General features: G+C 45.4%; 4 protein-coding genes across 4 annotated transcripts; 2 read left to right on the top strand and 2 right to left on the bottom strand.

Annotated features, from left to right (window-relative positions):
- Positions 1–455: 455 nt before the first annotated feature.
- On the bottom strand, positions 456–1,093 carry NCS57_00671200 (uncharacterized protein; the record flags this gene model as incomplete). The annotated part of the gene is made up of 3 exons (XM_053056591.1): positions 456–550; positions 604–718; positions 768–1,093. The coding sequence occupies 3 exons, from the start codon at positions 1,091–1,093 to the stop codon at positions 518–520; spliced, it is 474 nt and encodes a 157-aa protein (XP_052912786.1). The 3' UTR covers positions 456–517.
- Positions 1,094–2,486: 1,393 nt separating this feature from the next.
- On the top strand, positions 2,487–3,641 carry NCS57_00671100 (uncharacterized protein; the record flags this gene model as incomplete). The annotated part of the gene is made up of 2 exons (XM_053056590.1): positions 2,487–2,703; positions 2,755–3,641. The coding sequence occupies 2 exons, from the start codon at positions 2,487–2,489 to the stop codon at positions 3,639–3,641; spliced, it is 1,104 nt and encodes a 367-aa protein (XP_052912785.1).
- Positions 3,642–3,960: 319 nt separating this feature from the next.
- On the bottom strand, positions 3,961–4,722 carry NCS57_00671000 (uncharacterized protein; the record flags this gene model as incomplete). Its single annotated transcript, XM_053056589.1, has 1 exon — positions 3,961–4,722. One exon carries the CDS (start codon positions 4,720–4,722, stop codon positions 3,961–3,963), a length of 762 nt encoding a protein of 253 aa, XP_052912784.1.
- A 752-nt stretch (positions 4,723–5,474) lies between these two features.
- Positions 5,475–6,554, top strand: NCS57_00670900 (uncharacterized protein; the record flags this gene model as incomplete). The annotated part of the gene is made up of 1 exon (XM_053056588.1): positions 5,475–6,554. The coding sequence occupies one exon, from the start codon at positions 5,475–5,477 to the stop codon at positions 6,552–6,554; it is 1,080 nt and encodes a 359-aa protein (XP_052912783.1).
- Between the last annotated feature and the right edge of the window lie 8,517 nt (positions 6,555–15,071).

Below are 15,071 nucleotides of genomic sequence, written 5' to 3'. Positions count from 1 at the left end.
GCGAAGTTCATGGAGCCAGAGGCTAAGGAATGATCAGGGGGCTGGTGGTACAGTGGGAATGGTTAGTTTTGGTGGGCGTGCGGGGGAGCCTTGGCTCCTCAGGCAGCACATTCTGAATGGTCCATTCTGCGTAATCACGGCCGAGATGACGGAAAACGAGAGACGGATGGCGGAGGCATGGCTCTTGGACCACGCTACCGCCGCCGGTTGGCTTTCCCGCCCCAGGGCGAGCCCTGAGGGAGGCGGATTTGGCAACCCTTGCCATTTTCTCATCGCTAGACTAACCGGGTCTTCTACGAATAAGTAATATCACTATCCAGCGAGCCAATTGGAAGGAGAACGAGGTGATGATTGGGAGAGTGTGTTGAGAAACAGAGAGAACCGTTTATGCAGCTATTTTAAGACCAAAACGGCTCGGTGCGGTCTACTGACTCCCAAGGCCTCAAAGTATATCATCACTGGCTTCTCTTTGATACTACAATCTTATCCTTGACTCTCAATGCCCCCCCTACGGGTGTTACATAGGCGTAACGGCCAAAAACTGGCCTATCTGCTTTGTGTCAGAAACTCCATAACGTATCTCCGCACGTTCATATTGCTTACTAGGAGATGTAGGAACGACTCGCCTGTCTCGAGCAAGCAACCCAAAAAGCTGGCGCTGTCTATGTACCACTCCGCCCGTCTCCAGGTCTGCGTTGAGGCTGAGGCAGCGGGTGGTCTGTGATATACAGCATATGAGTGCCGTTGGCGTTTCGCTGGATCCAGACGTGACCGTAAGCTCCTGCCACATGTCTTCGTCAAAGGGGGAAGTGTCTTGATTGACAGCAATGTGAATGTTGGGACGGAGTCGGAGAATGATGTCTTCTGCTTGGAAGTTGGGAGGTAACCTGGATCTAGCCTCACCCTCGGACGACGACGAAGTCAAGAGAAATGGAGCTGCATCAGCGAACCGTACTCTTTGTCCCGGCTGAGCAACGCCATATTGGAGGTTATCGGAGCCTGGAACCGCTCGGCTACCATCGCCGCCAATGAACAGAAGACGGACGCGTTGGCCTAGATGATGGCTAAAGAACGAAGCTGGCACCTCGCCCATGTCAATCCCAGTAGCGGTCGTGCCGCAAACGCTGACTACATAGGATTTCGATTGAAAACAACACAGAGGAGACGGGGTAAGTGATATTGTGATGGAGGATTCTGGTTGAGCTTTGGTATGGCGAATGGTTAGACTTGACCAATCATCATGTATCGAGGGTTGGAACAGGGCCAACGCAAATGTTTTCTTGATGGTGAGGTGTTCAACATGACGGGTTGAGTCATCATCGGGCTCTTTGACGAGGATATACTGTCGGTCAAAGCGGAAGCCCTCCCTTGTCACCTCGGCAAATGTAACTTCGACTGGCAGAAGGGACTTGATGGGGTAGATGAAGAGCTAGCGTCATGTTAGTGAAGATGAGCATTGGAGAGCGCATGACTCTCAAAGAGAAAAGAGCTGTACGCGTTGAATTTCCATTACTCTAGAGGGAGAAGCAGAGTAGAAACGAGATGCGAGAGGTTCATGTGGGCTGCTCGAGCTCGCTGTCTCGCTGCGCAAGACTAGAGATAAATCTCCATAGCGGGGGGCACACCAACTTCGCTGTTAGATACCGAATTCGGTTAGTATTATCAAAGGTAGGGAGGTGGGGCAATGGCTATTGGCGAGGCCGAGTGACGTAATAGAGAACGGAGGTTAGACATCATGATGAGAGCAGGTTCCCTCTGTAGGTAGCGGGTGCTTAACTTTTCGGACATTGGATCTTTACTGAAGGTTGAAACAATTAGAGTTGAACGTAGATATACCTTTGTTTGTACCAGTTTGGACCAGCTCGATTTTGCCTTTGTGAGACTGAGTGTGTCGGCATTCTTCCTCCTGTTGTTCATCCCTCCACGCTGCCCGATTTTAAGCCACTTCGCCAGTTGCATATCGGGAACGCCTTCCGGACATCATTTTCATGTTGGCCTTGCCTATTCCATATTTGATTCCAAATCAGGCGTCAAAGCTAGACCCTGTCGGCTGGGGCGCAAACAGGCCCTGCATATGCCAAAGTGGCCCATCCCCACTTAGCCCCTGACCCAATTATTGAATCTTGACCCGGTAGGTGATAATGGGGAGCGGTTCCGAGACTCGTGAATTGGTTCCGCGCTGTGGCTCAGGTTTTACTGTAGCATGAAAAGTGACCAAGTGTGCCAACCACGCAATTATGGATTCTGCTTTGAGTCATGGCATCGCGCGTGATTCTTGGGACTTGTACAATGTATCATGAGGAACGCTTTAATTTCGAGCCAGACTCCCTTGACAGGCTGACGTTGGCTACCTAACCATCATTTACTGCCCTCTTCACTGTACTTTAGTTTACCTTGCACTCATTGTTTGTGGCCACTTCATTGATTTCTGTCACAGATATCATCCAGTCTCTATTGAGATACAAACAATTTTCCATCGTCCAACTATGGAAGAGGCTGATCAAGCTGGCAAGGCACGAGATGCTAGAAAAATTGTTACGCTAGATGAACTAGCACTTCACAACTCTCTCGAGTCGGGTGTTTGGGTCGCCATTTCCGGGCAAGTTTACGACATCTCAACATTTATAAGCGAGCATCCTGGTGGTGAAGATATTCTGCTTGAGGCGGCGGGGACTGATGTCACAGAAGACTTTTTCGACCTACGTATAGCTGGCCCCCTTGATTAACACTAGCTCAGCTAACAGTAAGATCTAGATAGCCATGAAGCTCAAGGATTGCTTCCTGCCTACCACGTTGGATCGCTGGGCCTGGCTCCGAGATTGGGAAAAGACTTGGTCACTGGCCAAAGGCACCGCGGTTCGTTCCTTCAGCTCGACGTCTGGCGGCCCGTTATGGTCCTCGAGAAGCGTCAACTTTCAAAAGAGACCATTCTCCTTACTCTAAAATGGGATCATTACGAAGAATTCGGCCTCCCTACTGGAAAACATGTTCTTTTGCGGGCGAGAGATCCAGTCTCTATGAACAGCATCGTTCGAGCCTATACACCAATCGCAGCGAGGGATGGTGTCGGTGAGGTTGACCTGCTGATCAAAATCTACCCAAAGACGGACACTAGACTCGGCGGCAAAATGACAACGACACTTGACAGTATGTCTATTGGAGCTACACTGGAGCTCAAAGGCCCCGTTGGCAATTTTGAATACATGGGGCAGGGGAAATGCCGTGTTTCTGGCAAGACGCGGCAGGTCAACCGGTTTATCTTGGTCTCGGCTGGATCTGGCTTGACTCCGATGCTACAAGTGCTTAGAGCTGTAGCAAAGGACGCCAAAGACTCTACCGAGTGTCTCCTGCTGTACGGTAACCGCCGCGAAGACGACATTTTATACAGAGATGAGCTCGAGTCTATGGGTGCATTGGATGGCCGAAGGATCCGCGTCACCCACACACTGAGCAGTCCCAGTGCCTCGTGGTCTGGTCAAAGGGGCCGGATTAGTCAGGAGTTGTTGGAAGCAGAGGTTGAGCAACCCGAGCCAGGCCTCGCGGACCTGGTCCTTCTGTGCGGCCCCCCAGCGATGGAAACGGCGATCAAGCATGTGCTGCAAGCTGGCGGTTGGACAGATGAACAGATTATTTGTTTTTAGTCCATCTCCCAAAATTGATAAAAACTTGATCGGCTGCATAGGAGTCAGCCATCACTCTGTGGCCTGCCTCCATTTGCTGCCCCTGCTGTTCTGCCGTAAATCCCCTGGTGGTAGCCTCACATAGATGCACGCCTACCTACCGGGCTTCGTAAATGTCTAATACCGTAATGAAAATCTTGACAGCATCTCCTTCTTTAATGTGTCCATAACTGCATTCTTTTTTATCGTGGCTGATGGCTTGGGAAACTTGATCAAGTTCGCAAAAGAAAAGGTCCTTAAAAACTGTTTTCTCTATGTATTATTGACCAGACACTTTCACTCAGCTGTCCTTCGCCTCCTTTAATTCACTACGCTCTTGAACCATACCCGCCAAGCATCGGCCAACATCCGAGCCCATGCTTTGGAAACCAGCGACAACACCTTCTCGGTCACCCTTGCGCATTTCCTGGCTCATCTTGAATTTCCCCTCGAGCCTGTCAAGACGAATCTCAATGCCAATGATATTCTTCTTCATCAAATCAATGTACCGGCCGGGTGCATCCGACACCTTCCATGGCTCTGGTCGATCTCCTTCTCCAGTGTAGCCCATGATCGATTTCTCAGTGTGCTGGGAAAGATCGTCAATTTGCTTGGACAGAAACCCTGAGGCGATCTCACACTTGCTATCATGATAGACCGTGATCTGTCCGTAGGCTTGGATGGCAGCGTAGTTCCACGTGGGTACCACCTTGGCGGTTGTAGGTTTCGTCTCGGTGTAGAAGCTCGGTGTGACGTAGTGATGGGGTGCCGGGGTGAACAAGACGAGCACTTCCTGGCTTAGAACGTTGGTTGGCGACTCAGCCAAGGCTTCGATCATGGCTTTGGCCTGAGGGTTTTGCCTGGCCATATGGCCCCTCAGAACCCCCAGCTCGGTCTCACTCTCTTCATCTTGGACATCAAGGATGAACGGAATGTGGCTTGATTGGATCTGGGGATATTTTCCTGAGGGGATTGCCGTGGTAAGGACGCCGAGTGCGTTGTCCCGAATGAGTTGTCGAAGGACGGGGATGCGAGTTTCTGCGTGAACCGAAGGAATAATCATGATTACGCTGTGGAGGGATGGCAGATAATGATGATTTTTACAGAGCTTGTCAGGAGATTGACAGTGGCCATTTAAACACAACCAAGGAGCAGCTGGTTGCTCTTCTCGAGGTGTGTTCTAACTCGAACACAGGTCTCCGCGGAGTCGTGAGTGGAGCTGCTTGTTAATCAGTTGGACCACATTGGAGGTGATGTTTCTCATAAGATGGGCCGATGAATGACAGAAAAGTAGGGAGGCTTTTTCTTCTTGCTTCGTGAGAGTCATGGCCATGCGGGACATGCTGTGTTTGTGGACAGAGTGGGGACTAAGGCTGGTCGCCAGCTCGCTGACATTGTACCAAATGGGGTAATGTCGAGCGAGGCGACGGTGAGCTTGGGTCTAGCGCAAGTGCCTCTCGGTCTCTCCTGAATGTCGTGCCTCTTTGAGACTACCCTTGTCCCGTACTAAGCAGCGTTCGGCTGTTTCAATGATTCCACCTGCGTTATTTTATCGCCGGAAGTGTTTCTTTTCTGACAAGTCTCTCTATTGCTCCAGCAGTCGACCCATTCAGTTAGAGAGACTGGTCATTCTGCGACTCAATGCTCGGCCAAGGCGCTGATGTGGGATTATAACCATCTTGTTTTCCCCAAAGTCGGCAATTTGGGAGCGACAATGACCAATCAGTCTTTGCAAACACGCTGACAGCTTACTTAATGCCCTCTTCTTGTCACACCACCACCACACTCATCTCATTCTTCCTTGCAAACACCACCATGGTCCAAAACACCCAGTACCAGCATTGCGCTGTCTCAGATCGAGGAGGCATTGTCGAGAACACTCACCAAATCCATGTTGCCGTGACGGATGCAAGCGGCAAACTCCTGTATGGAGTAGGCAACCCGTCTCGCATGACACTTGCTCGGTCGGCCGCAAAACCGGTGCAGATTCTGGCCCTGCTTGAAACCAAAGGCTTTGGCGAGTTTGGATTCAGCGATGCAGATGTTGCCATGATGTGCTCTTCCCACAGCAGCGAGCAAAGTCACATCACCCGTGGCTCCGAAATGCTCACCAAGGTCAACGCTCGCGAGGGGGATCTTCGCTGCGGAGGCCATCCAGCTTTATCGGAGGAGGTGAACAACGACTGGATCAAGAGAGCCTTTGTTCCGGGTGCGCTGTGCAACAACTGCTCGGCCAAGCACATCGCCATGTTGGCTGGTGCCAAGTTAATTGAGCTGGAGACTGCCAAAGACTACCACAAAGAGGACCATCCGATCCAGCTCCATGTCAAATCTGTCTTTGAGGAGGTAACTGGCCTGGGGTCGGATGAGATCAAATGGGGTATTGATGGCTGCAACTTACCTGCACCTGCTCTTCCGCTGCGAGATCTGAGTTATTCGTATGCTGCCCTCGCACGTGCGGCGGACGTTGCGTCTGAGGTTCCCGAATACCAAGCATCGGTGCGACAACAGCACCTGGCACGTATTTACCGCTGCATGTGGCAGTTCCCCGACATGGTCGCGGGTAAAGGAAGGTTCTGCACAGAACTTATGCTGCAGTACAAGGGTGCTGTCGTTGGGAAACTAGGAGCAGATGGTTGCTACGGGGTTGCTGTCCGAGAATGTGAGCAGACTCGAAGTCTTGGGGCCAAGGGAGGCCTTGGAATTGCTGTCAAGGTTGAAGATGGGGATGTTGAAATTCTCTATGCTGTTGTCGTTGAGATTCTCGAGCGACTTGGGATTGGAAACAAGCAACAAATAAGGAGTCTGGAAGCGTTCCACCACTTGTACCGAGTCAACACCGCAGGTGTAGTCACAGGGAAGGTGTCACTCCCATTTCATCTAACTCCATACTAGAGCCACAGCTTGGGCCTCCATTAGAACTAGAATAATCGTGGCGAGGGAATTGATACGGCGGTTATTGGGACCATTTGCCCCGTTGGTGATTCCGAGCAGCCTAGTTACCTGGATCAGTCTCCAGAACTCCACTCAGTCGTTCCACCAGAGAACTCGCTACCTTAAGCCAACTTGGGTATCTCGCCGCGAGGTTCGGGGACGCAGTGCAACTGTACCATCAGTTGAGCATTCCATATGCAGTTCAGAAGCGTCGACTCTGACTCACAAGACCAGTGACAGAATGCTCTAATCCTTTCTTCCTACTCTAAGCGTGGCTGTTAGGTGAGATATAGAATCATTTAGCTGGGCCACAGCTTCCAGATATACAGCTGTCACTAACACTCACCATTTAAATGACTAGAAGGCTGTTAGACGAAATATTCTTCATCCCTTATACCCTCTCGCTTCGAGGTAAAAAGTATTTTCCATCATCAAAACGAGAAGAGAAAAGAGTTACGCCTGGATTCCACTACGAAGTCTAGTTACCGACCTTCGGAAGAACTCAGTGGCTTCGTACCCAGTCAAGACCTGGACAGGTACGTTGGATCATCCCACAACAGCCAGAGTCAGCAGGTGGCTTGTGTAAAAAGTTGTTGTCGGCAGCTCATGAATAAAACAGGTACCAGGCCACAGAGTAGCCCCATGCCGGCCATGATGCGTTATCTCCCCTTCTCCCTTGAACAGGGTTCTACCCGTCCCTGTGCATCCATTGATTGTGACATCGAGAGCCCGCCCGCTGTCTTCTACGGCAACGCAGAGGAAAGCACCGGCGCCCTTGTGTCTGGTCAAGTGGTTCTGATTGTCGAGGACGATGTTATCCTAGCAAATAAACTGGCCGCTACCTTGAACCGACATTCGTTTCAGAGGCGACCGTATCATCACTCATGTCTTGATTGTCAACACCAGTGCTTCGAGATCGGGGCCTGGAACTTTCTCTCGCACCCTGTCATGTTGCGGAGAGGGCGACATTGGTTTCCATTTTCTATCCTTATCCCCGGCAATCTGCCAACAACACTGGACTCTCCCAACTTGAACGTGAACTACGAGTTCAAGGTCGCCGTTCGTGTGGCAAAGACAGGCACGACGGGGCCAGCATTGTGGTCTTCTTTAAAGTTCAAGAAAAGCCTTGTTATCAAACGTTCCCTCCCCGAGGCCTTTCCTGTACACCCGGTCATCGAATTCCCTCCCACTATGATCAAGGCTAGCATTGACTGCAGGTCCACGATCTATCCAGCCGAGCACAACCGTGTCACGCTGAGGTTGGATGGATTGGCAGATGGTGATAACGCAGCCCAAGCGATCAAATTCTGGCGCCCCAGGAGGCTTACATGGGCCTTGCATGAAATCACAACGACGTCTTCACCGGCTTGTCCTAGACATCGTCCCGAAACTGTTACCCAGACGGGCCAGCTTGGGTTAACTTACACCGATGTTCGCATTCTAGGCAGCAAGGACGTGTATGGGGGTTGGAGATGCACCTATGATGGAATAAAAGGGGCGGCCGACATTGAATTTGACTATACAGTTACGAAAGGCAACGAAATCCAGTACGCATGCGACACTCGAACGCCTGATGGAACGGAGATAAGACATTTGCTCGAAATAGAGGTAGTGGCCAACAAAGAGAGTGCACCTGTAGGCAAGCCACTTCTGGTGGAGCAAACGGGCACTTTTCGCTCTTTGAAATTGCGGCGAAATATCACCCTGACCGAGCATCCAGGGTCCGGGATAAGCTGGGATAACGAAGTGCCGCTAATATATCAAGACATTGCCGCGGGCCCTCCTGCGTATTCCACTAAGTAGGTATTAGTAGGATAAATAATATATTAATATCTATAAGTTTAATTTATAAAAGTTTAGCTAATAGAGGCTTTTATATTATTATTTTAATATATCTTAACTTTAATTATTTATATATAGTAGATATATCTCTAATAACTTAAATAACTCTAAGAAATAAATAATAAATAAAATCTTAGAATTATTACTTAAATTTCTAAAAAGAGATATAAGGTAATATAAGTTATTACTTTTAGAAGAAGATAATAATATAGCTTTTATTTATATTTTAGAAAAGAAATAAAATATATTAATTATATAGCTAGAACTTTTAATATATTTTTTTATAATTTTAATAATATAAAAAATAATAAAAGTAATTAATTAATTAATAATAATAATAATTATATTAGAAATAAAAGCTTAAAGCTTTCTTTTCTTAATATAATTAATAAAAATAATAATAATAATTAGAGGCTATAGCTTTTAATCCTTTTTTATATATAAGAAATTACCTAATAGCTTAAAATAACTTAGTATTTATTTCCTCTAACTTAATAGTATTAATTTTTAATTAAGTATATTTAAATATTTCTTATTTTTAAGGAATATTAATTATTTTTAAGGCTTATATTATTTTTTTAGAGCCTTTATTATTAAAATTACTAAGATATTAATTATAATACTTTAATCCCTATTTTAGGTAGTATAAAGTTAAATAATAATATTATTTTTTTTTTAAATATTTTATTATTTTTTCTTATATATATTTATTTTATATATCTTTTTATAATACTAAAAATATTTAATATCTTATAAGTTTTATTAAGTAATACTTAATTTTATTAGCCCTAAATTAATATTATATAAAATATTATTATATTACTTTTTATCTTAATTAATATTAAAATAAAAAGTACTATTTATATTAATACTAAACTTAGGGTTTTATAATTTCTTTTATAAGAATTATTAACTATTAATTTAAATTACTAATATATATAATAAGCGAGTATCATAGATAAGCGAGTATCACAAAAATCCCTCACCTTATATCTTCTTTATTTGATTAATTGATTCTTAACCACCAAGTATGTCAGGGCCTAATACTAAGGCTAGAATCCTTCTAGCTCTTTAAACCCTCCAAAATAACCTAAAACTAAGTATCTGATGCGCCGCAATGATATATATAGTTTACTATTATACCTTATATCGCCGGTAGTAAGGCATCTAGTCTTAATGCGATATTATCCCTAATTTATATAAGCTATTTGATCTAGAAGAAGATATCCTTATTTACTTTATTCTTAGCCTAGATTTATGAGGATTCCCCTTATAGCTATATAGTATGAAAGAAATAGCTAATTAATTACTTATTAACCGCGATATGCTACTAATTAATACGCATTAGGCTTATAACTTCATTAAGCGGCACCTAGACTTTAAGACATATTTCTTTTATAAATATAATTACTAGAGAGCTAAATGCAAAGACTTAGCTATTATCCGCGATTGGTTTTAGCTTATAGCGAATATAATCGCGAAGTATAATATCTAATTAAATAATATCTATAACTTTAATAAGACTAGCTTTTTTATAGGTATAATTACGAGCGGAATAGTTATTATAGGTATAGAAAGGTATTTAAAGCTAAAATTAATATAGCTTAGAAACTAGGAATAGATTATGGTTATTTAAGTAATTAATATAGAAGGCTAAGTAATCTAGCTATTTATTATTAATATAGGCTAATATTACCTTACTAATTAGTATTAAGAAAGTAACCTCCTAGGCGATTAGGCTATTGCGATAATCCAAAATGGCTAGACTAATAATAAGACTAGTCTTAAGTGGCTTAAGTACTTTAACTAGTATATAGCTAATTAATTAATTAATTCTTATTATCTCTTAATCCTTAATAGCTATAAAAATTACTATTTTATTAAATTTAAGAGATATTATAAGGAGAAAAAGATTATTTAGCTTTATATATTATCTTATTTATCTTATTTACTTTAGCCCCTTAATATTAAATACTTTAGCGTGCTAAAGCGAGCTTATAGTTAAGAAATAGAGCGATTAATTAGATACTCTATAACCTATGTTTTAAAGACTAAGTTTTTTTTGGCCTTTTATACTATATATGAGGCTACTATAACGGAAAGAAATATTAGGGAGGCTTTTAAAAGAGCTAGCTTTATTCCTCTTGACCTAGAAATTATAGTCTTAAAGCTTAATATTTAGCTATGGATACTAATACTAGTTAAGGAGGTAACTAAACTATTGACCCCTTGGGCTTTAAAGACCCTAAAGACTATACTTAAGGCCTAATCTTAGTCTAAATACCTTAAAAAATAGATTAGAAGGTATTAAAATAGCTCTCTAGAGTTAATTCTTAAAGTATTAAAGTCTCTTATAAAGGGAATAAAGGTAGTTATATATGAGATGGCTCTTATAAGGGCAGAGGTCTAAGACCTTCGATAGGTAAATGAGATACTAAGCCGGCGCTAGAGGGTAAAAAGGACTAGACTATAGAAAAGAGGGGTAATAATGGTAGAGGAAGGAAGGTAAGTAATTAATTAAATGGATATAGATGCGTAGGTAGCGGCTGAATCGTCGAGGAGTGGTGGTCGAGGGAGGTTAATCGGATTAGGTGTTTGGCGCTATGGTGTTTATAGTAAGCCTAGGTATAATATAAGGACTTATTAGGTAATAATTAAGATATCTAGGGAAGAGTATAGTAAGTAGTTTTAATTAATTAGATAATTTATAGTGTTTTTATTATAATATTCCTAAGGAGGGTTAGGATTTTTATGATACTTGCTTATCTATAATACTTGCTTATTATATATATTATATTAATATAATTAATAAAATTATTAAATTAATCTTTTTTATAAAGCTTTACTTAGATTTCTTTTTTTAAGTTATTAAAAAAAATAATATTAAGAGCTATTAATCTTAGTTAAGTTTTAAAATAAATTAGAGATATTTTATTTTATAATCTAATATAAATTATATTTATTATAATATTTTATTTTTTTTTATATTTTATTTTTTCTTATTTAGTATTTTAAATACTTATTAAAGTATAGCTTTAAAAGCTTTATAATCTAAGTAGAGCTTATTAGTTATTAATAATAATTTAATAAAAAAAGTAATATAATACTTTTACAAAATTAACTTAAATTATATAATAATATAATTTTTTAATTTTTTAATAATATAATATATATAGCTAATTATATTAATAAATTATATTAAGTAATCGCAGACTCGCTGCTACTGCCTCTAGTTTAGCGGCACTGCCTATTTAGGCAAAGCACTCTCGCCGCCCACGCTCCCGACCATATATCACGTGACTCTCTATATATAAGATAGTAACCTCCTCTGGCTATATGAATATATATCTTTAACTTCTGCTTCCTTCTATCCTCCGCCCCTTTATATCCACCGTTTCAACTCTTCGGCGGCCATCGCTATCTTTAGCCCCAGCCCCCTTCCCCCTTCTGCCGCGTCATCATCCTATATTAAGATAAAGCTCTATAGGAATCGATCGATCAAGGCGACGCCTACTCTCGTCCCCAGAGCTAGGTCTTAGACGGCATGAGAAGAATACTACCACTCATCTTCATCATATCCTCTGCCACTTTTTCCTACTCTGCGGTTCATATGGCTTTCCTTTCCGCCCTCTTCTCACGGAGTCTAACAAGCGCTTACAGCCCAGAGGTATTCCCCCCGCCGGACTACCTCACAGCGCTTCAATGCTTTCCAGGCAGCAGAGCATCTCACGGCGATACTTATCTTCGTGAGGCCTCCAACAACGCCCAGCCAATTACAGAAATGCCGCAGTGGCTCATCAATCCCCTCCCCGCCCCTGAAAGCATAATAGTTAATAGCGCCATCTCGGGCCCGCCTCCTAAAACTGGCACAGGTGGCTACGGAGGCTTCCGACACGACCTTGCTCCTCGATTGGTCCCCTGATCCGGGCGGAGAGTAAGGTCACAACTCGCTTGGCCGGGTCCGAGTCACCATTTCTCTGCTCAAGGGTTGCCGAGAATTCCTGCCACTTGGGGGAACGCTCCCTCAGGTACAGCCTCACCCGATCCGGTGCCGCTCCCGATGGCTCAGCAGCTTCAAAATCGAGAGCAAGCCGGCGAACTGAGAGGGGTGATTGGGTGTCAAGGAAGGGGACGGGGATGGGCGCACTCCGGCGAGTCGTTGGTGTTGCACGCATGTCAGCCCCGTTTGTCTCACTGCTGCGAGCTCATGGGGCATTTATGACGGCATCTGGTGCTCTCCCGTCCTCTGAATAGCTCAACAAGTTCGTGGTTGTGGGCGACCATGCGCAGGCGCGGCGTTGAGCTCCATCACGGTCCAACGGAAGAGCTAGTGCTGCCGGGATCTTTCTACCCGATGCTGCGACCGACTGGAAATGACGTGTCGTGCGTGAACAGCCCAATAGGCATGAAGACCTGCCTCATCTGGTATCTCCCCGAGGACTCTGCCTTGCCAACGAGTGGCGCGAATCCCTGACGATGTGCGGCAAGCTGAATCGAGGGGGGCTTCATGTGTTCAGCATAGCTGCCTCGGTGTGGCCCGGCAGTGAAGTGATTGGGACGAAGGAGAAGTAGTTACGTGTCTGCCTCCATCTGATCTATTACTATCTTGGAGAACATAAGGAGGCAGCAGGGAGACATCAAACTAGGCGCCCGCAAGCGGTTAGGACTCATATTGCCGCATGATTCAGTAACGAGCATATAAGCCGGATAATGCCCGCCTATCTTCACCTGGCTGTACTGCGAACACCAAACCCCTTATCTTTTTTCCTTTCCGTACTCTGTAATGCAAGCATGGCCTTGGTATCTTTTGACTCTGAATAGCGGAAGCTGCGGCAAAGCCTTACTCCTCCTGCCTCTCAGCCAGACACGGTATCTTTGTAGAAGAAGGCCCTCTCGGCTATTAGAAGATCCAGCGACATAGCGATTTGTATTCACTCTGATGTCGAGTCTGACACTGAAGATGAAAATGACGAGAGTCGAGAACTCAATAACTTGCAATCTTGCGCAATACGTGCCAGCACCCCGGACTATCTGGGTAGGTCTTCGACGCCGTGATGCTCCGTTTAGGTGGAAGTTTCTGATAACGGACGTCTAGATTTCACCGGTATCAAATATGACGCAACTGAATCAGAAGCTGCCATTGGCGTGGCCACTGCGCTAATAGTATCCCCAGCTTAAGCGGAAGCCACCCCAGCTTGGCCGAATGAGACACAAGCGTCTCACCTCGCTGATGCCGAACCGAGCCAGTAATCTTCTTGTGAGATGAATCACATACTCACCGGAGATACGTCTGCTTGTAAAGATGTCAATTTTGCAACGCCTCTTACTAGCCCTGAAAGCCAGCCATACCTAGTTGCGGCAGGCGGGCAACAGCTTCGACCCGTACCAGCTAGTCAACAAAGCAACATGATGGTCGATGCTGTCTTTGACCATGACGCTTGTCATAGCGCCCAGGGTCATCCGGATTCCCCCTTAACTTGCATATACTCTCCGTGGACTGCCAGCCCCGTCGAGGTGGTCTAGGTATCACTCCGAGAAAGCGAAATACCTGCCGGTAATTCGTCTGACGATGCCACCCCTGGAGCCCGCAATTCATCCCTGACAGCAAGGATGTCACCTGAACTGCATCGGGGGCAAGACTTGGGCGACGCAAGCTGCGGGTCCAGCGATCCCGAGTCCGAGGCCGTGGATGGTGGACCCGGATCGCCGGACAAGGCCCGGCTATCTCCCCAGTTGCCGTCCCCGCGCCGTTCTCGTCGCAGATCCCCACATGCGCATACAACAGCGCAAGAGGACAGTGACGCAGATACTGAAAGCTCCGGCAGTGAGGATGGCCCCGATGTTCCAGAATATGCGCGTGACGAGGACTATTGTCCTTCGCCTCCAGAGGTTCAAGGATCTGGCTCGGAAGACGATGATGTCGACGATGAAGAACATCAAGATCACAAACGTCGCAAGGTCTCTAAGTCTCCTTCCTGTTCGACACACAACGCGGCTACCAGTGCCCGGGTTTCTCGCCGAAGGAGGCGATCCACAAGAGCTGTCGCACACTCATTGAGGGAGCGTGACACGCCGGCACTCGACGGGTTGAGTCCAACACCATCGCACGCAACATCTGTTCTCTCTAAGGCCAGTGCGTTTCTTGCTCGGTTTCAGGAATGGCCGCTCGAGAATGTTTCAATGAAACGCATTACCGAAAATGGCAAGACTACGTTTCAATTCCAGTTTGAGTGGCCCCTTTGCACAAATCATCCGCATGCCACTAGTGTGATCCCCGATTCAACTCGCTCGGTCGCGACAAAAAAAACAACCAAGCGAGCTCCAGCAAAACGGGAAAAGTATTTAGACGACGAAGATAACTTCCTCATACAACTGAAGGAAGAGGAGCAGCTCAGGTGGGCGGAGATTCGTCGGCGTTTTGCTCAACGGTTCCCCGAACGAGGCGGCTCCAGTCTGCAAGTGCACTACTGTACGAAACTCAAGGATCGTGGGAGAACTTAATATCATCATGCCCTTCTGGGTCGGGGACTTTGAGATGGGTAGGATATACCTTAAACAAGCCAAGGAGTGCTGCAATACATATTGTTGCTTCGTGCCCCTGGTCACATGCGTGCACGATTGCTTGGAGTTGTCAGC

Source organism: Fusarium keratoplasticum, chromosome 5, assembly GCF_025433545.1.
Source record: "Fusarium keratoplasticum isolate Fu6.1 chromosome 5, whole genome shotgun sequence".
Taxonomy (NCBI): domain Eukaryota; kingdom Fungi; phylum Ascomycota; class Sordariomycetes; order Hypocreales; family Nectriaceae; genus Fusarium; species Fusarium keratoplasticum.
The sequence above is the reverse complement of the archived record's forward strand: the minus strand, read 5'-3'. Positions and strand labels throughout refer to the sequence as shown.